The sequence below is a fragment of the Gavialis gangeticus genome, unplaced genomic scaffold, assembly GCF_001723915.1.
Source record: "Gavialis gangeticus isolate Ggan-Ray unplaced genomic scaffold, GavGan_comp1, whole genome shotgun sequence".
NCBI lineage: Eukaryota > Metazoa > Chordata > Crocodylia > Gavialidae > Gavialis > Gavialis gangeticus.
In genome coordinates, this window is record NW_017729022.1 from 26,263,783 (window position 1) to 26,291,008 (window position 27,226).

General features: G+C 44.7%; 1 protein-coding gene across 1 annotated transcript in view; it reads right to left on the reverse strand.

Annotated features, from left to right (window-relative positions):
* Nucleotides 1–319: 319 nt before the first annotated feature.
* Nucleotides 320–27,226, reverse strand: part of CPM (carboxypeptidase M) — an 81,307-nt gene continuing 54,400 nt past the window's right edge. The window contains exons 3-8 of the mRNA XM_019514706.1: nt 15,742–15,914; nt 13,079–13,263; nt 10,764–10,940; nt 9,400–9,552; nt 4,406–4,554; nt 320–678 (exon numbers count right to left, since the gene is read on the reverse strand). Of these exons, the coding sequence (XP_019370251.1) occupies nt 451–678; nt 4,406–4,554; nt 9,400–9,552; nt 10,764–10,940; nt 13,079–13,263; nt 15,742–15,914 (1,065 nt within the window). The 3' untranslated portion in view covers nt 320–450. The remainder of the gene's footprint in view (nt 679–4,405; nt 4,555–9,399; nt 9,553–10,763; nt 10,941–13,078; nt 13,264–15,741; nt 15,915–27,226) is intronic.

Below are 27,226 nucleotides of genomic sequence, written 5' to 3' on the forward strand. Positions count from 1 at the left end.
TACTGGTGCAAGACCAGAGCTGGGCCTACTAATATTTTTCAGGCACACATTTCTGTTTCAGTCAGTATGTGTGAGGTGTACATAAAAATACTTACAATTCATTTCTTTTTGTACTCTCTATAGCTCAAACTGTACAAAAGTTTTAACAAATAAGTTCCCAGTTTCTGTATTCACATTCTGTAAAGTCCTATCTTGTATAAACTACACAATAATTAGTTTTGATTAAAAATATATAAAAATAGGACAGTCTGGTATAGCCACGTTATCAAAACTATTTGGATTGTCCTGCCAATATTTTATAAAAATATAGTAAACTTGATTAAAAATCTGCAGAATTCAATTGTACAATATACATTCTTTTGCAAATATAATTCTTTGCTTTAAAAACACACTTGTATGTTAATCTGCAAAGCTTCACGGCCTCACTTCTTCCTTTATTCTTTCTTGGCTTTATTTGAAAACTGCATGCAAAAGCGTTGTTAAAGGCAAGAGCAGCAGAGTAGGTCTGAAAGCTGTCGAAGAACTGAACTGATAAAGAGGTTCTGTAGGACACAAAAGCTCCTTTGGTGTCTGAATGAAATCCGGGAAAGTGAAGTCAAGTCTGAAAGCACTTAAGTTAGCAGTCCCATCTGGTACGTCCAGTTGCTTCAGTTCTGATGGAACTCCTGGTACTGTAGCCTAAGGACAAATAGAAGAGGGTTCACACTAGTCTGGTTTGCTCATTCGAGTCATTTTTAGTTGTATAGTTTCCATTGCAAACATTGTTGAGTGCTTCTTTGCATAGCCTAGGTGGTTGTCCAAACATGTTAAAGTTACTGAATTAGCCATTTAAATGAGAAGAGTATGACATCTTTTACAAATATTTTAGCCTATCTACAATGAAAAATACAGATAATGTGGGGATACGGTCTCATTTGGCAATCTTTTTCAGTGATGATTAGTTGATTTTCCTTTTCAGTTAGGATTTAGTTAACTTTGCTTTATTTTATGTGTTGATTAAAAGAATGAATGGTTAACTTGGTCATCAATGCGATTTAGAAACCCTTCGGAGGGGAAAACTATTGGATGACTAAACTTGTGGTCACCTATCAGAGGAAAGAAATGAAGTCTGCATCAGGTAATAGAAATGAAAATTCAGTCTGAAGAGGCTTATCAGGACATGCATAAAGCAACCACACTAGTCAGATGTCAGTCTTGTGACAGATGTCAGATGTCACTGTTTTCTTTGTTTTTAAAACAGGTTTCTACCATGAAGAATAACCATATAAAAATAGCAGTCTCTTGCTTAACCAATCCTTTCCCTGGGTGCAGTCACATCTGTTATTTTTAAAAACATCTTTTCTCCCTGAGCCTCTCTGGGTAAGGCTGATTATTTATTATTGGGGCTGATGCAATCCAATTTCTGATACAGCTGGTAAGTAGTATGGTGGCAGGGGAGGAGGAAGGGAAGTGGTGTGTGGGGGGAGGCAGATCAATACCCCCACGGTGAGGGAGGTTGCAGGGGCAGGCGCTGGCCAGGGAGGGGAGAGGGAACGTGGCTCCTACTGCTGCTTGCATCCCAGGAGGGCAAGGGGCAGGGGGCTTGTGCCCCCCCTGGATCTGTGTGGGGCGGGCTGCAGCCAGGGCTGCGTGGGGCTCTTCTCAGTGGTGGCTGGGTTTGGAGCAGGCACTGGTGGCACTGGGACAATGCTGTATCCATCCTAGATTTGGCCACAGCTTTGCTCTCAGTGCTGCCGCTGCCGCCAGCACAGCCCTGGCTCCAATGCCCCTTCTCCAGCCACATGCTGGGAAGAGCTGGGGCTGCGCTGGGTGGCTGGCAGTGGTGGCTGCACTGGGAGTGGAGCGGCGGTGAAATCAGGTCGATGCAGCATCCTCCCAGTACAGCTGGTGCTCGCTGAAAGCCCAGCTTCTCCTGAGAAGAGCCCCAGCTGCAGCCTGCCCTGCCTTGCACAGATTTGGGGGGCACACCCCTCTCGGGGTGCAGGCAGTGGCAGGAACAGTCTTCCCCCTCCTCCCGCTGCCTGGGCGGTACATGCCCCTGCCCCCTCCCTCACTGCAGGGGGTGTGGATCTGCCCCCCCACCCCCACCCCTTCCACCATACCAGACTTACCAGCTGGAGGCAGCTCTCCAGCTGCCAGCTGTGTTCCTTGCTGCCCGAGTGGTGTGCTGCAGCTGTGCACAGCACAGGTATTTATCAGCCAAATTACTGGCCCCGTTGTGCTGATATCTGATCCAACCAGTTTTCTTTATCTCAGTACCGATCCAATATCGGACTGATATATCTCTAACTGGCACCATCTGATCCACTGGCATACAGCAACTAAAGGCAGCTCTCGCATTCACTCCAGCTGCCAGCATCCATTACCTGTGGTGCTGCCACCCTTCATGGCATCAGGGCACCTTCTGTGTCAACATTGCTCTGTGATGTCTTGCTAAGAAAGGTGCCAGGCCAGTCTGAACTGTCAGCATCAGACTCCATGCTGGAGCCCGCATTGGCATGAGGGCCCTCTGTGTCAGCCTTTGAACTGCTGCTCCCGGGCTTCTTATCTGAGAGGCTGCTCATTGATCATTCTGGAAATGACCTGGACTCTGACCGGTCATGCCTGTGCCCCCTTCCCCTGCAAGGCTATCTCCTTCCTATTCCTTTGCCTCTTGCTAAGAATCCAGAAACCTTTCCAGAGAGAGAAGTGGCCTGTGAGACACCCTTCCCAGAGTCTATAGTCTCCTTTTATGTCCATGTAAATGGACTGGTCTTCAGTATTGAAACCATTTAAAGGTTGATTTTTAAAGACCACATAGATCAAGGTCTTGATCTTTTGGCCTTGCTTGCTGCTGCTTCTCCACCAGCAGCTCCCCTGTCTCTGGAGCACAAGGACTTTTCAGAACCAGGTGCAGGTCAGCTATAACTTGGTCACCCTAACCTCTTTTCTTCCTGGTCAGCAGACAAGCTTTTACTTACCATCACTTCAACAAGAATAAGCAAGACCCATCTGCTAATGGCAAATCATCAAGGCACTATGTTCCTTCTAGATGAGGTCTCCTTGGAGATATGTTCCAAGTTCCTGCCCAAAGCTATTAAAGTTTCCCCAGCCAGCAGACCTGTCTGACAGTGTTCTTTATAAAATAGCACTTCTCAAAGGCAGAGGCATCACTTCATACTTGAGATGTCAGGCAGACCTGGTCTTCTAGCTACAGATGACTTTTAGATCACTCCTGTGGCTCTGTGCTGCCATAGTGGAAAGGTCAAAGGGCACAGGGCAATCTCCATCTACATGCTGTAAAAGTAAATCTGATTTTGCGGTGTATTGCAAGATGGGAAAGATGGAGCCTTCAGCAGTGGTCAGAGCACATGCTCCACCAGGGCTCAGCTATCATCTGTGACTTCTCAAGAATGCAGATGTGTAGGACAGACACAAGGTTGCCACATGTGCCTCTAGTTTATTGTCACTGAGTGCTGTCACCATTGAAGCTTCCAGATCAGACTCTGTTAGAGAATGCAGTCCTGCAATTTGTTTTTGCCTAGGGCTGCAAGAGACTACCTCCCATGGAGGTATGGGATCACCTACACTGGGATGGCCCTATGGGCAACAGCTCAAAGGAGAAAGAAATCATTTAATACAGAAAGTAGGGAGGTTTGAGATGTCTTCTCCATATACATGTTCTAGATCCTATCCTCTTATACAGAGCCCCATGGCACTCTGGGAGTTTGTGGCTGAATTGAGAGGGAGCATGAAGTGCCCTTTACACACACACTGTAGATCACGTGTGTTGTGCCAGCCCTGTTAAGGCAAACAGAACAATGTGCTCTACTTTCTGTAGTGAGTAACTTAATTTGTCACCAATACTGAGGTCACATAAGTCTTTAGCTGGTTGGTTCAGCACCTAGGTGCTAAGGTTTGTCCAACTATGCAATCTTCAGAAAATCCTGAAGAGTTTTCTAAGAAACATTTTTGGTAGCTAATATTGGCAAACAGCTCTGGATACACAGTGAAAAGGTGCCATTTTTCTCACAACCCGTTTTCCTCATTACCACCTCATTTTAACTGAAAGCACCAGTAGAAAAAACATTCAAAATATGCAAAAGCACAATCTGTTTAAGCATCTTACTGACAGGCAGCAGTTTTGTTCTGTCATGCTAGTCTCTGCTGCTACCTCACCTTTGATCTGTGCCCACATTAGGCCTCTTGAACCCTTAAACTGCTCATTTCCTAAATGCCAACTTGATCAGCATTGGTTGATGTTGCTATCAAAAGGTAAACCGGCACTTAGGTGGAATTTCTGCTTGTGCAGATACTGCATGTTTATGAAAAAAGTCCTAAATTTCATAGTATTTACTGTCTTGTGGTTTCCAAAACTCTCTGAACATAATTAGGAACCAAGATTTAAGTAAAGCAAGAGTCTTACATTAATTTTGTATTTTCCAGGCAGGAGAAGAAGATAATATTCTCCATGTTTGTTGGTTTTGTAAGGACACACATGTTGCCTTCCTTCAGCTTCCACAATTGCATTCGGTATGGGTTTTCCAGACCCATCAAAAACTTGACCTTTAACACCTAGGAGCAAGGGTGAAAGAGAGTGAGGGTGCAAATATGACAAAGGGTCAGGTTCAGTTTCTGGCCTGGCAGAGCAAGTCCTTTCAAAGTTGAATGCACTGTGTGCCAGTTCTATTTATTTCCTCCACTACTAGGTGAAAGAGTTAGTACTCGGGACACGTCTACATCACCAAGGTGGCCAGGTCAGGCAGCAATGCCTTTAACTGTGCTCCTTCATGTAGGCTGTGGTATAGCTGTTGGCACTGCAGCTGGCAGGTTAAAGAGCATTGCTGAGCAATAGTACCAGATCTATCTGCAGCACTACATGAAGGAAGCCACACAGCTCCCAGTTTGGGAGGCAGTCAGCATGGAGCCAGCCAGACTTTTTAAGGCTACTGCTGCCCTGCATAGGAAGTTTGTGGTATAGCTGTGCCCCAAGTGGGCTGTAAGAGGACTGGCTTATTCAGGTTATGCCTTTTTGATCTTCAAGGTCCTTTCCAGCCCTAATGTCTATGAAATGTTATTCCTGGCTGCAGCAGGAATAATCCTCTCCATTCCCTACATAGCAAAGAGGAAAAGCTATACTCCAAAAAGCAGGGATTTAAATCATGATTGGAATCATTAGTCAGGAAGCCTTGATTTAATCATTGTTTTCTACAAAAAGTGCTTTCTTGTTGTTTGATGTCCTTTATTCATTTAACTTCTTGAAACTTTGCACTTTTAGAGGTAAGGGCTTAACTGTGTACACAAACTTGTAGAGAGACAAGAGGGATGAGGGGTAGATAATCAGGTCTGTTAGTTCTCATCTCCATATACTGCTGTTAACAAGGATGTTCTCTCTGGAGACACAAATCCATTGGTAACTGAAACTAAGCAACACGGAGATGTTTAATGGGATTTTCCAGACTGAGTACTGGGTAAAGCGGTCCTACTGGGTAGAGTGGTTTTCTTTTAATATTTACTAATTTGTAGAGGAGCCTCTGGGAAACCCATAAGAATGGGCCCCTAATAGTCCATGGCCTGTTGTGACCTATTTTATAAAAGTTTTAAAAAGATTACATGAATATATCGTCTCAAATAGTATATAATTAGAAGTTATAATCCCTATTCCAAAATGATATATCTTTGATCTTTTAACATATCTTAAATTAAAACTATCTCTCTTGATATCAGTTTATTTTTTTTAAAAAGCATCTTAACAAAAAATAAATATAATTACATCCAATTTTTTTATTTAAAGAAAAAAGTAGTTGATTTTTATCCCCCCTGCCAAAAAGGTACTCCAAAAAACCATCCAGACACTGCTCCTTAATAGAAACAGCCAGGTCACTACACAATCTCTTTGGAGTCACGCTGCAGAGAAAGCTGCAGTCCAGTCCAGATTGGCTCAGCTGAATAGCCACACCAGGAAGGGCCGCAGCACCCTGGCTGTTAAACTGAGAAGCACGGTGAATGGTGACTGCACATCCTGGCATGCCATGTGCCATTCACCTCAAAGGCTGTTCTACCACCAAGAGAGGGTGTTTCAGAACACTTTTACATGTAAACTTTCATGGAATAACTGATCTCAAGTAAAACTTGAGGTAGGACCTCTAGGTGTGCTAGCATGTGAAAGATTAGTCACACTCCAATGACAGATCCTGTCAAGAAAGATCTTTTTTTCCCTTGAAAGGAAGTTACAAGTTTTCCGTCAATTTATGCTGCACATGAGTTCCCAGAGGACGGCACATAAATCGAATTTGCATAAAGCGCATCCACTTTACAACGTAACAAATAGGGACAGGTTCCCATGGCAGTGAGGGAGGGAGTGAGGCTGGGACTAGGGAAGGGGTAGGGGGAGAAGTGCCACTCCCGGGGCTGCACAAGGCAGCAAAGCAGAGGGAACAGAGTGGCACTCACCCCAGCCCTGGCTGCAGCGGCCCCAAGAGTGGCCAGCACCAGCTGCCTGCAGCCACTGGGCTGCAACGTGCTCCGCCTGTCCCCACTCACCTCTGCTCCTGGGCTACACCTGGTACAGGCAGCTGACATCGGCTACACCTGGGGCTAAAGAGGTGGGGTGAGCCCAGGTGTGGGGGGACAGGGAGAGCACAGTGGAGCCCAGTGGCTGCAGGCCATTCCCAGGGCCACTGCAGCTGGGGCTGGGGTGAGTGGGGCCACGGCCCTTTCCCCTCCCCCCACAGGCTTACCTGCTTGGGCAGTGGGGGCATCTATGCTGAGCACATAGGAGTGAATTTACCTCGCATATAACAAATTATGGGTCTAAATATGCTCACTGCATAAGAGCAAATTCGCATATAAAGAACTTGCATAAATAGAGGGAAACCTGTATTTGATAGCTTCCTTGCTTCTACCCCCAACCAGTTCCAAGGAGATCCCATGAACTATGCACTCTCTGAGGCCCGAGACTTCTCTGCTTTACTTGCCCAGTTCCGGCAGAGCATGGTCTTTACTTGTTGCCTGGAAACCTAAGGCACTACAACAATTAAAGCATGGTGTCATCCTGCCTGCTGGTGTCCAAACCAGTTTCTACACTCATGTTTTTTAAAAAAACAAATGCTACATTTCTACAGACCCTGTGACTCTCTAGTTCACTATAAAATACCAGAGCTCTGTTAAACAGAAATCTGCTCCTTTCTTTTCTTTCTAGGACAAGGAATTAGAGCACATGCAAGCAGGTCTGTCTTTAAGCACTGAATGGCCTTATGGATTCATGAGGAATTCACATGGAAACTAGAAACAAGCTACTGTACAGGGCCCAGAATGGAAAGGCAGCTTATACGGGAGCATAAACCGTGTTTATATATAGTTGGTCTCACTTAAAATCACCCATGCTCCTCTGTTCCTTGCTGCCCACTTGTACAGTTTTTGACCACGTGGGGGCAGCATTGCTACGCATCACTGATAAAAAACCTAATTCCTTAACTCAGGCTGCTTCTCTGTGAAAGGAAACCAAAGCTCTAGTCTTTAATTAGCGAACATCCCAATACAAAAACTCTCCCATCTACCCCCTGCTCCAGCCATTTAATTGTTCAGAGCCCTTAGACCCTCTGAAGTGTGACAGTTACCATTTTAGGTGTACTGCATTGCACAGAAAATTAAAGACCATTCAATCTCAAACCACAGGTTTAAAAAAGGTAGTTTAGGGCTTGGTGCTTCCCTGATGCTGGGGGGGTGCGGCTGGAAGGGCTCCTCTGCGGTGACATGAGTCACCATCCTGAGCTGACAGGCAAGGTTTCTATTTAGACCCTGTTTATGGGAACATGGGCAAATATTCCTCCTCCTTGTGCAGATCAAGATGAGGTGCTTAGGTTGTTTCCACAAGGGCCAGTATTACAAGAGATGAGCATGATGGTTAGTGTTACCAAATCTTGCAGCATTTTGTTTTTTTCAAGCTGTGGTATGAGAATCTTAGTGAACAAAGTACAATTTCAGACCTCAACGCCATGGAAAAACACTTGAAAAAGTACATCCCAAGTAGATGCTAAAGGACCAGAAAGCACAAGTAATGAGAATCCAGGGCGTTTTCTTTTTAGCCTCAGCTTTAGACCAGTATTTTAAATCTTTTGGTATGAATGATTAACACATTTTGAACCTTTGGAGCTGGCACAATAGCCGCTGCCCCCTCAGGATGCTGCATTGTTGCAGGGTGTATGCATCTCTCTCACAATGCACGGTAGCATGCCAAATATTGAAGGGATTTGTCCCAAGAGAATAATGGTTAATTTGCCACACAAACATGGCAGTCCCACAAGAAATTGCCAATTCAAACAGCAACTCCTTTGTTGTACCAAGACTAATTTGACACCTAGCCAGGTCTCTAACCCTCCACAATCTCACAGTGCTCTGCTCTGCCTCCCTTCCACCTCCAAGGCAGAGGGAGGGAGGGAGGAAAGGACAGAAACTGGATCCCTGACAGCCCACCCAGCAGGAGCCATCGGGGACACTTCCAAGATGCCCTGTCCCTGTTGCTTAGCACCATCAGGGATAGGGTAGCCAGGGCAGGGGCTACCGGGTCTCAGTTTTTCCCAGGCACAGGAGTTGCTTGGCACATCTGTCAATGCCAAATCCCCTGTAGCTCCTAATCCTAAAGTCTTTGTGCCTCTTCTTTTCCCTCCCAAATCTGTAGTGTTGGAGGGCAGAGCTGGAAAGCAAGGCACATCCCCATTACTGACTGCTAGAGGCTGAAATATTTGTGTGACTACTCAGAGTGCCCACGGGATTTGTCATGGTGTGTTTGTACTCAATTTCCCCGAATCTCCAGGTGAATGCAAGACATTATTTTTAGTGAGTTCAGCTGTGCGGTAGATCTGCATGAGAGAGACTGCTGGAAATTTTCTGATGGAGCAAAGTTTTGATTAAAAATTCTGGTTCATTGGGCCCACAATACTTCATTCAAAACCCCTCTGATTCAGCAAACTCTTCCTGCAGCCAAAGCAGCACTCCAAAGGCAGACCTACCTGGCAGATCTGGCTGGGAACCCTGCGAGCTCCCTGTGGCACTCAGTAAAAAGAACCCTCCTGTCCACTGCTGCCTTGCAGTGGAAGTGACAACACATCCCTTTCATCAAGCAGCTGCAAGGTCTCTAGATTTGTATTTATGCAAAGAAGGGCTGCAGAAATTGACCCTCTGCATGGTCAGTGGCTTGTGAGGTTTCTGATCAATGATTCCCATGCTCATTATCTGGTTTCTAAAATGAGAAGGGCACACACAGCTCTGCTATCTACTTTGTTAATTCAACAAGAACCAAGAAAACCTGATAGCAGCAGCTCTCAGTTCTAGCCGGCCACTGGAGAGCAGGTTGTATTTCTATTCCCAGGTCAGAGCAGCTCAGCTTTACTACCTGTTAAAATAACAAAGCCTACTCACCTAGATGAACTTGTTTAATGTATTCAATCAAAGAAGCCCTGTTGTCATTCCAGAACTGCTTCAGTTTTCCTTCTGGTGGATATTTACAGCATGACAGCTCCAATGTAATTTCAAAACACTGTCCCCAGACATAGTTATAATCCTGCATCCCACCTAAAAGTAAGCGTTAATGATTACTGTTGAGAGCAGCAGTCGGTAAGAAGGGGGTGAGGAAATGTCAAATCTTCCCTAACCTGCTACATGGCAATCTAAGGAAGTATTTCGGGAAGGCAAGTATAAGTCAGTCAGACAAACTACTACCAGCTGAAAAGTGCAACTACTTTTCAATTCTGCAGTCACTTAGTTTTACAATCCCCTATGGAAAGCCAGCTTGTTGTTTTAACAAAACCCAAACACCTCCAGCTATAATATGTGGTGCTCTTCCTAGAGCAATGCTAGCTTCAGTTTAGTCAGCCCTTCTCCAAAACTCTTGTGAAAATGTTTGTAACCATTCAGGGACAGACAAATCCACATTTGAAACAAGGTCTGTCATGGTCAGTAATAAGGAGACTTTTGGGAAGTATGAAGGCTTCATCAAGCTTGGTGAAAAAAATACCAGTTGATGACCAAAATAGCCTTCTAAACTTGTACAGTGTCACTTCCCATAACAATACGAAGCCACAGAGCGTGGTTAACCACGAGCCTGTATACAGTTAACTACATACAGAAATAAATCAGTGCATTCATTTCAGTAATTAGCCAGGTAGAAAGCTGTTACATGATAGTGGTATTAGTTGTCTCCTTTCTAAAAGAAAGTGGCAGATTTGATGAAACGTGTTGCCAGTAGTGGCCCTACACTTGATTGACTAAGTAAAGGTAGTAGGATTTTGGCCCAAGAGGCTCAATATATTTGTGCACCTATGTTAATGCACAAAAACAGGTTGACAGCAGAAGGGAAAGGGGAAGCCTTAGCAGTAGCTTGTCAATCAGCAGTGACCCGTGCAAGCTGATTAAGGAAGGGCTCTCCAGCTAGCTGCATTTTTGCTACAGCAACAGCAAAAGACATGGGCCTAAGGACAGGGAGGAGCTGAAGACCCAGTCAGTGGAAGCTGGCTGTTGTTTAGATTTGGATCCCTATCCAGAAAGGCTCAGGGCAATGTTCACGTATGTGCTAGTTCAGAGACTCTGCAAATGCTTGTGCTTTACACTGTTCACAGTAACAGGTGCAACATGTTTGCACCTACCAACTTCACTGGCAGTCAGTTCAGACTTCAAAAAATTCTATTGCAGGTAAAGCCACAGCTGTTATGGAGTTCAGGAAGAAACCTGTGTCCAAGCATACAATAAAAGCAACGGAGAGAAGAGGAAAACTTTGACACTCTTACCTTTCAATGGGTACCATGAATATCCATTTGTAATACCATCTGGAAAGGTTTCCACATTTGGAGTGCTACATGAAATCCCTCTCGACATGGTGGCATGGTGGGAAGCATAGGATTTTGCAAGGTATTTGAAAACATCATCATCTTTGGTTGCACTATAGCGCTCTGTAGTTATCGCATCTGTGCAATGAAGATGGTGATGGTATGACCCTGATCAATATTACAATGAATAGCTCTGTATTTCACAAAAAGATATGAAGCCCTCAAACCTGCCTATCAGTTTCTTGTGTCCCAACATATCCCACAGGAAAAAAGGACAGAAAAAGGGCTTGGTAGGTCTGTAATGGTAGGAAATTAGTTAAATAAACACATGCTCTGATGATCCTAGGAAGAGCACAATGCCTCATGTTATAGAGGAAATCCAGCCCCCTCCTTAACCCCCCTGTCGCTCCCCCAGCAATCCAAGCAACCTCAACAGCCTTCTGGTTCTTTCTTACGTGGCAAAGTGGGAAGTCCCAGACTAGCCACAGTGCTAGTCTCCCACCTGCCTCTGGGCATGCTGCCCGCCTTTCTCTCCTGCCATGCCTTGTTGTTCAAAAATTAAGGTCTTAATTAGGCGGGAAGCCTATGTTCTCCTGGGCCTATGCATGCAGCTCCAACCACCCCTATACTGCATCCCAAGCCTTGCAGATGTTCCTAACAGCTCTGCTCCAGCCTCAGGCTGGGCTCAACTCATCCCAGTGTTAGGCCTTGCTTTCTTCCCTATCACGGTCCATACTCATACTGCCTCCCTCTCACCAAGGCCTCTCTCACTCCACCACCTCTCACCCAGTCTCTCTCATACTGCCCCTTTGCAGGGCCACTCTCATACCGCCCCTCCTTTTCCTGGGGCCACACTCACCCTGCCCTCACCCGAAGGGTCCTGGGGCTTGTTTCCCTGCACTCCCCTGCCAGCAAGCGCACGGCCTCTTGGGCCTCTCATCCGAGCGAGCACTGGGCAGTTTGCAGAACACTGGAGCGACTCTACCTCTCATCCCTCACCCAGCTGCTCTGAATTAGGGGCTCCTGACTCGCCCCGTTGTTTTCCTGTGGCACTTTCTCAGCCGCCCCACCCAATTGGCCTCTGGCCCACCTGTGGCCTCAGGCTCCCGAAGGCTTACCTGGACCTAACCTGGCCTCCATGTTAGCAGGGCCTACCCTCGAGGCCCCTGCTCACCGGGGTCCACTTCACACCCTTTCCTCACAGGGCCTCATCTCAGGGCCCCTGTTCAGAAGGCCTCACTACTCACCCCTCTCGGCATTCACATGTTGTAACTATATCCCAGCCCCTAACTTTGGCCTCTCTCCTTGGGCTCTGAGCCCCTCACTCTCCCTGGGCTCCTTCCCCCCCCACACACAGTTGGGGCTCCTAACCTCTGGGCTCCTTGCCTCTTCGCTAGGCTCCATGCCCTTTGCTAGGCTCTCCACGCCTCCCAACTGCCGCTCTAGTGAAGGCCATTAGATGCCCCACTGCACCCTGCTCTACACCTCTGCCTCCACTGAGGCACATACTCAGCCCCTTATGCTGGGGCCCAGGGTCAAACACCCCCCCGCCCCCACCGCAGGCTCAGGTGCCACTCACCGATGTGTCTGGCCCACCACTCTCACTCCTTGGGGTCTTGCACCCCACATGGGCTCAGGTGGCCACAGCTGTGCCTGGCCCCAACTGCCTCCGATGTTAAATAACTCACCCGAAGGCAGGGGCTGGGGTTTAGGCTCCCCTACTCACCTTCCACCGGGGTGGTAACTGGCCTGGCATTTCCTGGGGGCTGTTCTGCCACACACCTCCCCGCTTAGAATAGTTCCTGGGGGAGGTTCCCCCTGCTGCTTTGCCAAAGCAGGGTTCCCTCAGAGCCTGTGAAAGTCCTCGAGTGGCAAGCACCCCCAACAGTGCTCCACCACACACCTCTCCCCCTTAATCGTGACATTCAGGGGCTTCACTTGGCTGCCTTCTCCACCGGCTTTGTCCCAGTCTACTGCAGTCCCTACTACGTGGCAAGCACCCCAACTGTGCCCTGCCATACCTGTTTAAATGGCTGAAGAAGCACTTGCTGTTTGTTTTAATTTTCTTTGCAAAGTCCAATTCACTTAAGCCTTTGTCAATTCTTACTTTATTTTTCTACCTTTTTGACCTCTAAAAGATTTTCTTCCTCCTGATCAATCATTTTTCTCCACCCCGCTCCCTCAGCTCTAAGTTTGCAAGGCCCTGTTCAAAACTTCAGGGATTTTATTTTTTTGTGACTAAAGCTCTTAAAGGAGAAACACAGGTATTAGCTTACCTGAGTAACTGTTATCAAATGGGAAACTGGCAACAAGTGCCCCACCATGCAAGTTAGCTGAAAGAACAAATGTTTCGTTTTGTATCCATTTCATCACTGCTTCAGTCTCTGGTTGAGTTTGGACCAGGTTACTTTTGAAGACATCAGGGAAATTCCTATTCAGATCTTTCTGATTCATATTGTATCTTACAGAAAAAACAAAATCCTATTTGCTTGCATGTAGACATTTCCAACAACTTGATCAACCTTAAATGATTTACAGTGCTTTGGTTCTGTGATGTGCTAGTGGCTGGAGGAAACAGGATTATTTAAACAGTGCATAGGTAAATGAGCATGAACCTGTTCTCACTTAACCATCAAATAAACTGACATAATTCCCCATTGTAGAAGTTATTGGCCTCTGCATACAATAGAATAATTATTCTACCATGACAAGAGTATTTCAAATGGAAACACTGATTCCTTTTCTGTCTCTCAGAAAAAACAATATTGTGGCATAAGTCAATTAGAGAATGCACAGCGTGTTTTTTCTACTTGTTTGGGAACGCACACGTCTTTCCTATGGCTGAGCCACTTGTAATGCCATCATCCTCAGTGTGAAGCAATATAAACAATGCACCTACCAAAAGGGTGCCCTTTTCATCTCTGAGAGTACTTGGGAGTGCCAAACTGTTCCACCAATCCCATACTTCTTCCTTTCTCCTCTACTGCAAAGTCACTGTGATTAGCATTTAGCTAGGGATTTGTTCCTTTTAAACAATCTCATTTTTTTAGTGTCAATCCCCAGGATGCTTCAGCCACTGGAACCCCCCACAAAAGAACCACCTACTTGTTTCAGGAGTAAGTTATTTTAAACAGGGCCTACTTTAGTTGTGCAGTGTGCCAAGTAGTATGTGCATCTACATGACACACTGGTTCCCCCTAATGCTGCTATGGCAGCTAAAGTAAAAGATTCAAAAGATCTTGGTCCTTAGCTACACAAGTACTCCTATTGTATTAGTAAGAGTTGTGTTGGCCACTTTCTGCGTTTCTGTATCTTCCCAAATTTGTTCCTCTGGTCTCCTTCTTCCTGTCATTTCTTCTTTGTCTTTGTCTGTGCTCTCTCTTTGTTCTCCTTTTTCTAGGTTTTTAAATTTTCTTCCCTGTTTTGATCTCTGTAGCAATTTAAATTAGAACATGCAAGGACTGCAGACAGGGCAGTGTTACACAAACACTCCTTCTACAACAAATTCCTTACACAGCTACCATGGGGCAGATCCAGGGTTGCACTGACAGGGATATAGCCCTGTCCCCTTCAGCAGTGAGCTACATGAGCAGTGAAGAATGCTCATCTGCCCAGAGACCCTGCTTTCAAGCAGCTCTGGAGCCCAGGGAATTAGTACCACTGCATTTTGCTCTTCCCTTCTCTTCCTTCCCTATCAGCAACAGGAAAACAGAGGGGAGGGGATGGGCAGCAGTAGTGCACAGCCCCTGGGCTCCCTCTGTCCCTTCTTTTCCTTGCTGCTGAAATCAAGGGTAATTGGGGTGGAGGGGAGCAAGGGAAGGGCAAAGTGAACAGTAACAGCATTTACCCCCTGGGTTCCACAGTGGCATGTGAGCAGGGACTCTAGGCAAACCCCACGCTGACCAGCCAGTGAGCTCATAGAGCTCCCAACAGAAGCTCTGCTGCTGTGCCTCTGGTTCCACCCCTGATAGCTACCATGAGTTCAGCACAGGTTGCACTTATCCCTGTTACCAAGACTGCCTGCAATGGGATGAACTTCTTAAACTTTTTTTTGTCACTATGGATATTTTGCCAGTGTAACCAAAGCCTAGTCTTTGGAGGCTTCACGTAATTTTCCTGTTGTTGACCTAGCATCAGCTCAGCCATCGTGGAAGAATGGCAGACTTATCAGCAGCTTCTATCTCAATTTGCTGAAAGTCAGATCTGGAACTGAAAAGGCTTCAAGCTTTGGGGTGGACAGCTGAAGAAGTGCCTTAAATTATCTGAGCAATACTGTTTTGGTAGAAGCCACTACACAGCATCTCCTCGGGGACAGAGCCCTCTCTAGTGGTCCATTCTGCCTACAACTGATGCAGAACACAAATCATCTGAGCTGCAGAAAGCGTTTTACAGTAGGTTTATGGCAGTGCTGGGAACCTATGCTTTTATTTAATAAAAAAAATTGACAAATTTGTTTAAGAATTGTTATATTGTTTTCTTTGTTGATGAGAGAGATAACAAGCTGGGTTTGAACATCTGTAGTGTTAAACATTTTCTTCTTTTTGTCCAGCAAACTGAAAACAGCCATGCTCTACCTAATCTGAAAATGAGGAAAAGGTCCTTTTGCCTGCCATTAATTCTGTGACTATTTTCATTTTTGGCACCCTAAGGATCCAGTGATGTTGTATTTCTATTTAGAAATCAGATATATGTAGCTTAAAGTTTAAACCACTTTAAACTGCGATCAATTCTCTCAAAGAACACACACTCACAAGCAGAGGCTTGGATCAGTCCTCTGCCAAGCTTCATGCATTATGTCATCAGAACACCACAGGCCAAATTTATCTCTAAGTCAGCTTAGGCTGCATTGATAATTACTCACCTGTTATGACATACCCCCTCTAACTATTAAAAAAAAATTCACACCCACCTCCTCTGCCCACTTCCACACACACCTTACCTTCCTTTTGAGAAAAAACAATTAGGTATTTTTGTAGCTTCAAATCCATCTGGATTCATTGATGGCATGATATGAATCCGGGTGTTATTGAGTAGCTTTGTGATGACTGGGTCTTGCTGATCCTTGTCCACCAGGAATTGTATTAAATGAAGCAGCAATTCCCTCCCGACTGTCTGTGATAAGAAGCACAGGTTTAAGGTTTTTTAAGTCAGTGATGAAGAAAAGGATGAATTCAACACAATGCTTGTAGGATCTGGCAAAGATAATACTGCACAATATAAAAAAAATTCTAGCAATCAATCCAAAATAAAAAATGTTATGGTCAGCATTGCTTTGTCACAGTTCTCAGCCTCTATATAATTACATGTATTTAGATTATGTGGTTTGTTGTTTTTGTTTTTAAGCTTGTATTTTGGTATCTGTTTGGGATGCAAAGACAGGAAAGGTCCAACCCCAGTTTGAGAGGAACGTGATGTAGCACAATCTACCCCCATGTCCGTCATCACATTTCATGTAGTGTTTGACATGAATTGAGTTCATCAGGGCACATGCAATTCATTTCGGATGAGGAAAAAAACTACTGAGCTGCTGGGTCAGAGAGAGGCATGGGCAGACAGAAAGCTGCATTTCTCTCTCTCTTTCTCTCGCTCTCTCTGTGGACATAACCTTGGGCATCTGCATGCAATTACCAATGTCTCTATTTTGTTTTCACTCTTTCAGGGCCTAGAATTCAACCAAGACAACTGCCCCAGTAAGTGCCAGTTCTATCTTCCAGGGAGGTAAGAGTGCTCCTAGACTTCTCTGTATGTGTGTGTACACATGTGCATCCACACGCACACACACACACTTAAACTCTCTCTACAGAATGGCTGTGTTTTTTAGTGTAGACCAATTGCTAGGATTAAATATAATGTGTGGGTACATAAATCAAAGTTTTAAACCAGTGTTTTAGAGTTCAGCACAATACAAAGGCTTGTGAAGTCTTGAAAAACTAAAAGAAAGTTAAATAATTGTTTACAGAATTCTGTCTTTAAGATTTGGAACAAAGACTACAGGAAATTCTGAGACTATGGCCTCATCTGCTCTCACAGCTACTCGGAACCGTGCATAAGAGGGATGTATTCATATGTGTGTAACACCTGATGTCATTACAACTAAACTGGAGCTTCTCCAAAATGCTTAGAGATATTTTAGAGGCATTCTTCATTTTTTCCTTTTTTTCCTTTCCCTCCCTTTTTATTTCTCCTTCCTCATTCCTTCCTCTCATGTACTCTGTAAGCACCTGCTGCACTCCCCAAAAGGTTATATATATGTGTGCCAGTTGAAGAAACATTAGGCAAGGCTCTTGCAAATAACTTAAAGCAAACTTTGATTAATGTAATCCTCAGGAGAAAAAAGACACATCCACAGAGGTTAGGGAAATCTTATTAAAAACCTGCCATCAACCACAATGTTCAAACACAGTTGTAGCTGAACAAGTGTTGTTCCCTCTCAAATCCTTGACACTCGCACAATATGCAACATTTACACTACTGATCTCTCTGCCAAGCAAAACTTCGGGTTTAAGAATGTTTATTCTGCAGGATTTTATTTCCTTCAGGGATGCCAGTGATAAGATATAAAGCTGCATGGTCTGGTTGTGCAAGACAGACCCCACTTAAAAAAAATCTGGCAGTTAAAACAGATGAAGTTGCTTCACAAAAAGACTGGGTACAAGCAGTCAAAGTTAAGGTAAAGCTACAGACATAAATCTTTAAACTGAAAAACAAAAATGATACCAATTCAAAATTGGAGCAGGGGTCTCTTCTGTTAGGAGTTTTCTTATCCACGCTAATTAAGAAAGATGTAAAGAAAGATTATGGCAGAATCACCATGGGGCTTAATGCTTGAAAGCGACTCAGCAGAACCACTCTGACAACGAGGTGAACCACTCTGACAGCATGGGGACTTGTAACAGAGCTGTCATGAAATCACATCTAGGCAGAAGACCTACTCCTCACTTCTTACAATTAACTCCTGCTTTGGCCAGGACAGAGAATACACTCCCCTCTCTGGCTAACATCACTTGTCCAAAGGATGCTTTTATTTCCCAGGGATGTCCTTCTGATGGTTCTGAATGATTGTAGCTCCATAGCTGGGGTGGGAATAGGCCAAGACTTGTGAGTATATATGCTCCAGCATATTCATTGACACTATCAGAACAGTCTTGCAAGTTATAGCAAGCTTATGCATGGGTTCCCTTTTAGTGCCATGGCATTTCAATGCTTTTTTAGAATAGCATTTCATCACTAAGATATTTGTATAATAAAAAAAAATATCAAGACCAAGAAGCATACCATAGTTATATTGGATGAAGCCAGTGCTCTCTATAGATAAGCATCTCCCTGCTTGAGAGTGGGCACAGGTTACAGCACAGGAAGAAACAGTACAGGAGAAAGGGGAAAGTAATTCTCTACAACTGTTTGCTCTCAAATATTTCCTACTCTGGCTCGTGCAGCAAACAGGGAGCAGACATGCTGTCTAGCAAGAACTCTGCTTCAGGAACCAGACTCATAGTTTCATAGTGTCATGGTTAGTAGGGTCGGAAAGAACCGGAGCAGATCATCAAGTCTGACCCCCTGCCATGGCAGGAAAGAGTACTGGGGTCAAACAACCCCAGCAAGGTGATTGTCTAGCCTTGTCTTCAAGACCCCCAGGGTAGGAGCCAGCACCACTTCGCTTTGAAATTGGTTCCAGATCCTAGCCGCCCTGACAGTGAAGGAGCGCCTCCTGATGTTTAGTTTGAATCTACCCTCTGCCAGCTTGTGACTGTTATTTCTAGTCACTCGTGGCAGTCCTCGGGGGAACAGGGACTCCCCCATTGCCTGCTGGTCCCCTCTGACTAGTTTGTAACAGGCCACTAGATCCCCCCTCAGCCTTCTCTTGTGGAGGCTGAACAGGTTCAGGTCCTGTAGCCTCTCCTCATAGGGCCTGCCCTGCTGCCCCCGATCATGTGAGTGGCCCTCTTCTGGACCCTCTCCATGTTGTCCACATCTCTCCTGAAGTGCGGCACCCAGAACTGGACACAGTACTCCAGCTGCGGCCTGACCAGTGCCACACAGAGGGGGAGGATCACCTCCTTGGACCTGCTTGAGATGCATCTGTGGATGCCTGACAAGGTATGGTTGGCCTTCCTGACTGCATCCCCACACTGCCGGCCCATGTTCATCTTGGCATCAATGATGACTCTAAGATCCTTTTCTGCCTCTGCACTGACAAGAAGGGAGTTCCCCAGCCTGTAGGTATGGTGCTGGTTCTTCCTCCCCAGGTGCATCACCTTGCACTTGTCAGTGTTAAATCCCATCCTATTCTTGTCTGCCCACCCCTGTAACCTGTCTAGGTCTGATTGTAGCCTATTCCTTCCTTCTAGCGTGCCCACATCCCCCCACACTGGGGGGGATTGGGAAAGGTTAGCACACACACTCTGTTGTTCTTCCGGTTACAAGCAACACGTGCCCTGACCATAACTGACTTGGAATCACATGTGCAGTAGCCAAGTCTAGGACCCTTCACCTACAATGATACCCTCCTAGAGAGGTTATATTTGGATTTTCATGTTAGTTGTCCCTGCACAGGCACTCACAGGACCTCCCTCTACTGTTTGTGTGGGTAAAGGGACAGGGTTCCTTTACCCCCCATGCCAGATTTGCAGCTGAAATGCTTGACTTCTGTCTTTCTCTTCTGTGAATGGATTCTAGGAAGCCACTCAGAGCAGCCTGCCAGGGAAAAGTTTTTAAAAAACTGTATGCTACCTCACTAACTCTGCATATTTATCCTAGTTTCCATGGAATTTAACTTCTTGTGGGGGGAAAAAAACCTGTTCTGTTACCAGGGGAAGAGTGCTTCAGGAGTTAGCTCATTTTATTTTATGTAAAACTTAACAAGGACGGAAGCAACAACACCTGACCAGAGCCTACAGAGTATAAGCAACTGGGCTTGTTTCTTAAAAGCAGTATTGGGCTCAGCAGGGGAACAGCTCAGATGGGAAACACAATAGAGTAGAAAAAAGAGAAGGGAGAAGAGATGGCCAAGTCATGGCCCTGCCAGTGGGAGAGGAGGCTGGTTCATGGAGAAATATATGAAAGCCCCTTCCCACAGAGAGGACTGCCCCAATCCCTGGACATTAAATTAACCTCTTTTGTTTCTGTTGCACTCCAACTATGTGTTCATTAAATGCTTGTGGGGGCTCAAGAGCAGAACAGAGAGGGAAGGAACAGAGAAGGCAGGAGATGGTAGGGAAGAATAAACATTTACACGTAACAAAAGCATGTGTCCGATGGTCCCATGGTGCCATATCATAATCTGTTCAAGAGTAGCTAAGGAAGGTTGTAATGATCTGTTCCCAGCTGCTGTGTCTATTCTTGTCCTGTTTGTCTCCTCCATTTTCCTCTTTCCCTATTTCTTCATAAATGGTAGGCAGCCCTTCAAATGTAAACTTCTCAGATTACATGCTCTACTAATGACATTCATGGGCACGCAGGACTAGTACTTACCAAATGCATAGTAGTAAAAGCATGCTTATGGTCAAGACATGATTACACTGAAGCTTACACCACCTAGTTTTATGGCTGTTGCTGTCATATTCAATGTCCTTACAGTTGTGCACTCAGCAACATGGCTGATGTCCATCATGTGCCATCAGTCCCATCATTTATTCCCCAGGGAAGAGTTTAAGGGAATACTTTATTTCAGTGGGGTTGTAGGGTTTTTTGCTTTCATTGTGTTTGTTTACAATGTACATGCTGCACTGCATTCATTAGAGAAGGCAAGGCTGAAGAAATTTACTTTAAACTAGAAGCAAAAGGTGGCAAGTCTTGAGAGGGGCCTTAGTTCCTGTGGGAACACACTGCACAGTCTTGAACAGGCCCCTTCTAAAACTCCATCTCCTGCTGAGATGAAACTTACCCTCCTGGGGGACGGGTTCCCAGTGAGCCTAAGGAACACACTTGGCAACTTTTGTTGTCATCCCTGAGCTCCTGGTTGTCTTTTAGCTATGCTGGGCCCTGGTCAGTGAGTGTTCTGAAGATCAGGACTGACACTTGATATTTGGTTGTTATTCTGCAAAAAGCCACCATGGGGAGCAGGGCAGATCAGGTTGTGCTCACTGTAGTATGTCTTGCTAAAGAGACAGGCCACAGTATTCCATACTATTTGGAACATCTTAAGGTAGCTTTATGCCCAGGCATATTGCATGTCTGCAGTTCAGATAGCAAATGACAATCATTATATAAGAACCCAGGAAAACTTTCCCCTGGGTCCCAAGTGTTAAGATGGCCATCAAGTTTCCCTAGGTGCTTTCAGATGTCACCAGATACTAGAAACAATGGAAAATGCAGAGGCAGAAGCAAATCCTTTCAGTAGCACTTAGTAGGGGTCTTGAAATTGCAAAATATGCATCAGCGACTGTGGCCACCCTGCATTCACAATGTGTGACTGCGGCTCAGGTGGCTATCCCTGAACTAGCTTTATATTAGCTATCTCAGGCGTGGGTAGCTGGTAAGCTGCAGTATCATAGAGCTCAGCATGGGCTTCAAAAAACCCACTGGAAAAGCTAACTAAATATTCAAGTGTTTAGACCAGTGGTTTTCAACCTGTGATCCACAGACCTGTGGGGATCTGCAGACTATGTTTAAGGGGTCTGCAAAAGATGACTATGATTAAAAGTATGTGAATATCCACACTTACACTTCAAAGTGGTCTGCACCTCCATTCAAAATGTCCAAAGGGGTCTGCAAATGAAAAAAGGCTTAAAACCACTGGTTTAGACCACGTTGACCTCTGTACTGCTGGTTACCCCATGATCAATACCCGAGTTAGCCTTCTTAAACCCAGTTCAATGGTGTGACTGTAGTATAGGCATACTTAGCATCTCCAAGCACCCATGCTGACCTAATGACATGTGTAGCCTTTTGGTGCTGAGGTGTACAAATACTGCCAGTTTCAGCACACTGCATAACAAAATCACTTCTTGTTAGTAAGTCAGTATGGAAGTGGATGTGCACAGTCAGAACTAGACATGGGACTGAGTGCCAGAAACTCACATGTTTTGACTCCAGCTACTGAGAGTATTGACTTTGTAAAACTAGGGTGACATAACACTAGCATAACTCCATCTAGGGCAATGCAGTTGCATCAGAGATTAAACCGGCCCTGTTGACTCTGCTACTTCTAGAACACTTGCATAAACAACATATGTCTTTAATATTAGACTTATGTTTAATATTTGTATAAAACTATTAAAGATGGCTCAGACATACACTATTGTGTTTGCTTTTTGTTTTTGTTTTACTCTGGAACAACCTATAACAGGTTTAAAATGGTTTTGTGCTGGCACTGAAAGTTAGGAATTTAGCAGGAAGGAAAATAGCCCACTACACAGTTAAACATTTCCCTTTTTCAAGCTCCTTGCTTAGCATCTTTATTTTTTTCCTTGCTCCTTACTACAGTGCCCCATTTCTTGCAGTGAAAAAAGTATTACATAGTTGTAATTAAAGGAGAATACTGTGAATGGGATGGTTTGGGGGGTTCGTAATAAGATACTGAACTGGAGCTTTCATTACAGAGGACTTGAAGTTAAAAAGAATCCATGTGCTCAGGTAGCCCAGTGGTGAAAGAAACTAAAATATCCAGGTAGGTAACATTTACTGGCTTTAGTTTATGTGCAGTTGCTCTTCCACCTTTTTCGCCATGACAGAAGATCGTATTGCATGTGGATTCATTGTCTTCAGTGGTAAAGATGATGACTAAATCATCACTGCAACTGTTTGGAGGGCTATAGCTCCATTCTGTGACCTTCTCTGAAGGTTCAAAAAGTTTTGCTTGCATTAAAGATTTTTATTTCCAAATATTTTAGTGAAAATGGAAATTGTCAATATGTCTTTTTTTTTCAGTTCGGTAGTGAATAGGAGCGAGTGCTGGAGGGGATGAGAGGTCACAGCCTCTGACTGGGCAGGGTACTGACCCAGCTCATACTAGATCACAACTCAAGTCCTCCTCTGCCTGACTCTTAATGATATAGCATGGAAGTCTTTACTCTGAATCAAGCAGAGATTCTCACATGGGAGATGACATGATTCACTCCCCTCACCTTCCTACCAGATGAAATAACACACCTCACATCTCTGCAAATCACTGTAATTTTGACAAAACAACATATTTTGGATGCAATTTAATTTAGCTGACAAGTGATTCATACCTCTGGTCATCAGTTGATATCTGGTCTGGTTAAATGATAGAAAGTTCAACAATTTTAACATTGTTTTCAAATCCAATTCAGATACAGCAGTGGGAAAATCTTAGCCAAACAGAATGTAAGTTTATTCCAGGTCTCTCTAAAACACACTAGTTTCACTGATATAACTCCGATCCTGCAATGGTATGCTATGAAGGACCGTGCATAACAAATCAATGCATACTCAGTGCAACAACAATCTGCTTAACAGATTATAGGAGAAGTTGAATCTCTCAACAGGAACTAGCCTAACAGAATTTTATATTCAACTTTTCTGATGCTTTGCACTCTGAGACTGTTCCCTGTAATCTGAAATCCATTGCTGGACAAATAGGAAAAACAAATACTAACTGGGCACACCTACACAAGGTACTTAATGTGCAGTAGCCTAACAACACTGTGCCGTAGCACGTCACAGCACGGACAGTGCTAATACGCTACTGTTCAGTATTATTACACTACTGCACAGTAGCATCACTAAAAAGGTATTTGCTGGCACTACTGCGCAGTAACTCTAGTTACTGTGCATTTAGTTAGTACTTCATTAAGCAAGTACTAAATTAAATGCACAGTAACTCCTGCACATTAATGAACATGCAGACATACTCACTGTGAATATGTTAAATCCATATGCAGAATAAAAGCCAAAGGTGATTACAGATCCCAGAAATAAGCTTTTCAGGAACATGTCTCAGCTAGTCAACTGTTGCTTTTTTTTCAAAAATACAAATGTGCATGCGATTACTTTGTTTCAGTTAAGCCTCAAGACTCTGGTCATTTAAAGAATTCGATCAGCTGAAGTACTGAAATGTGGCAGAAACGTAATGAATGCACGTATATGGCTTTCCCTCCCATAAGAAGCCCGTCACACAACATGGTCCACTTCAGTTGAGGCTCTGTACATGGATAGCTTCACAGTCATATTTTTAGCTTGGCCACTTGAGTAAAACAAAGTAAAGCCAGTTTAATTTGGAGAAATCTGTTCTCAGCAAGACCTTAGAAAAAGTCATAAAGGATCACATTTGCAGGGGCCCAGCAGGTAGCACAATGTTAAGGGGCAGCCAGCATGGGTTTATAGCAGGCAGATCCTGCCTGACTAACCCAATTTCTTTTTATGACTAGGTCACAAAGTGTTTAGATGCAGGGGAGGAAGTAGATATTATTTACCTGGATTTTAAAAAGGCTTTTGACATAGTGTCTCACCCAATTCTTACGAGCAAACCGAGTAGCTGTGATGTGGATTTTTTCACAGTAAGGTAGGTAAAAAACTGGCTTATGGGACACACCCAGAAAGTGGTGGTGGATGGGTTGGTTTCTTCCTGGAGGGATGTGGGCAGTGGTGTCCCCTCTGTCCTTGGACCAGTTCTGTTCAATATCTTCATCAGCAATCTTTCATCAAGCACCTTGTCCAAATTTACAGATGACACTAAACTATGGGGCACAGTAAACACACTGGAGGGCAGGGAGCAAATTCAAGCAGATTTGGACAGACTGGAGAAGTGGGCAGATCAGAATAGGATGCAATTCAACAAGGATAAATGCAAGGTGCTGCAGCTGTGGGGAAAGAGACTCCAACACACCTACAGACTGTGGGGGGGACGGACCATTCTGAGAACCACAACAGTGGAAAGAGAGCTCAGAGTCCTGGTTGATGCAAAAATGGACATGAGTCGCCAGTGTGACGAGGTAATAAGGAAAGCTAACTGCACTCTTTCTTGCATCAGCAGGAGTATCATGAGCAGGTCTAGGGAAGTTATCATTCTCCTTTATGCAGCATTGGTGAGACCGCAGCTGGAGGACTGTGTCCAGTTTTGGGCGCTGCACTTCAAGAGGGATGTGGATAACCTTGAGAGGGTTCAGAGGAGGGCTACTCATATGGTTGAGGGCCTGCAGGTAAGACCCTATGAAGACAGACTGAGGGATCTGAATCCCTTCAGCCTCCACAAGAGAAGGCTGAGAGGCAATCTTGTGGCTGCCTACGAACTCATCGGGGGGGAGGAGGGGGTCAGCAGGGAATAGGGGATACTCTGTTTACCAGGGCGCCCCTTGAGGTTACCAGAAATAATGGCCACAAACTGAAGGAGAACAGATTTAGACTGGACATAAGGAAGAAATTATTTACAGTAAGGATTGGCAAAATATGGAATGAGCGTCCAAGGGAAGTGGTGCTTTCCCCTACCCTGGAGGTGTTCAAGAGGAGATTAGACAGGCATCTGGCTGGGGTTACTTAACCCCAGTGCTCTTTCCTGCCTGGAGCAGGGAGTCGGACCCAATGATCTACCAGGTCCCTTCTGACTCTAGAAATCTATAAAATCCTTTACTGTTGTCACATTTGCCTCTGGGTACAAATGCACAATAGTGAGAGAAAGAAGGCAGGGTAGAGATGCACCTTAGAGACTAATTAAACAGACTATAGTTAGTTAGACTTACTATATCTAGTCTATTTAGTCCAAAAAGGTGTAGCTCTACCCTGCCTTCTGCCTGACTTCAGACTAACACAACTACTTACCTCTCTCTGCTCAGTATTTGTAAATTATAGCTGTAAGAAGGAAGCATATACTATGTAATCTGTAGCTTTCTAGATTTCAAGAATTTACACTGTCGAGTATATCATGCTGCTGAACTATTGCCAATTCCCTGTGATTTTGGAATAACAGTGAAATGTATTCTTTTGATGTAATATTGACAGAACCTTAAGCCTGCCTATTGAAAACTCTTGTAGCTAAAGGATAAAAGAAAGTCTCCTCTTTCTTATGTTATATTTTTTACATTTAGATGAGTTTCTTGATTAGAGTGACTTATGAGTATCAGGAGGTAAACTGCCTCTCACCACGCAATAATCACTGTGCCTTTAGTAAAAGGCATTCTTTCCACAATGCAAAGTGTGTCTTTCCACAATGCAAAGTGTGCAAATTCATTACTTTGTATTCATAATCTCCTTTCTCAGTCATACCTTTCTTTTCATGATGGTTACCAAAATGAATCTGGCATTCCTAGAATATGCCATTTAGTGCTAGGCAGGGCAATTATCATTCATCTTTAGGATGGCTTGGCTATATTCTGTTAGTGATAAGGCATGATTCAAGACTGTAGCACCTTCCCAGACAGTCTGGAACATTGCACTCTTTTCAGCAAGGTTAGAGCCTCTGCATATTATCCAGACAGAGTATTTGTAAAGTTTCCTTTATGCTTTAGCTGATGAAAGAGAGGTCCAATGCACTCTCCATTGAGTTCTGGACCCTGGCCCTACATGTTAGAATCTCTAGATATTTGACATTAGGTCCAGATGCCACATAGGAAATTTAGGCTGGGATTCAAAATAGGCTGGGGGCAATGTGTCTCACTGAATTGCCTTACTGGAGTAGTATTTGAAGTTAATTGGGGGAATGTGTAAATCAAAATGAGTCAGTTAGGTGCCTAGGATAATTTACAAATCAATGAAGAGTCTTCAGAGACTCCTAAGAGTGATTTACATTTTAGCATCCTGGTGCTCTGTGTAACAAAGAAGCAGTAGGCACCTCAATGGGCTATTCAAAAAGCCCAGAGCTGCCAAGATGTAGCCAATAGAAACACTTAATGCACAGTAATGTGTGTTTGTAGGCCCATATATCGAACTGTCCATTAAGCATCTCCATTTGCATTGTGGAGTCCCACCACAGAGAGAGTCACTGAGGGGAAAGAAGCCAAATTATCTAGTTGTTAAAGCACTTGGCTCAAGAAACCTGGCAGCAGGTTGCTTCTGCCTTTCAACTAATGACTAAAATGTAAAATATAAAAACAGTGCTGGAAGCAGAGACTGGAACCTAGGGGTGCTTGTACATGCCACGGGGGTTTAATTCAGTTTAATTCTCCCTCAACTGAAACAGTGGGTTTTTTAAACTACTGCTTCAATTTAGGGAGAATTAAACCAAACTAAACCCCCATGGTATGTACACAAGGTTGGGGGCCCGATCCTTACCTGCCTCTCTGGCAGTAGGGGCAGGGGAGTGGGGAGTGAGCTGCCAGTGGGCTGAGCGGTCCCTGAGCTGCAGGGGGGGATGATTTGTTCCACGGTGGCAGCACGCGCCAGGCAGGACCCACCTGCTGGCACCTGACCCAGGCAGTTTTATGGGGCACTGCAGCTGAGGAGGGAAGCACTGGCCTCCCCACAGCCACAGAGGAAAGCACTGGGCCCCCACGCAGCTCAGGCAAGCAGACTCCAGGAAGAAGAATAAG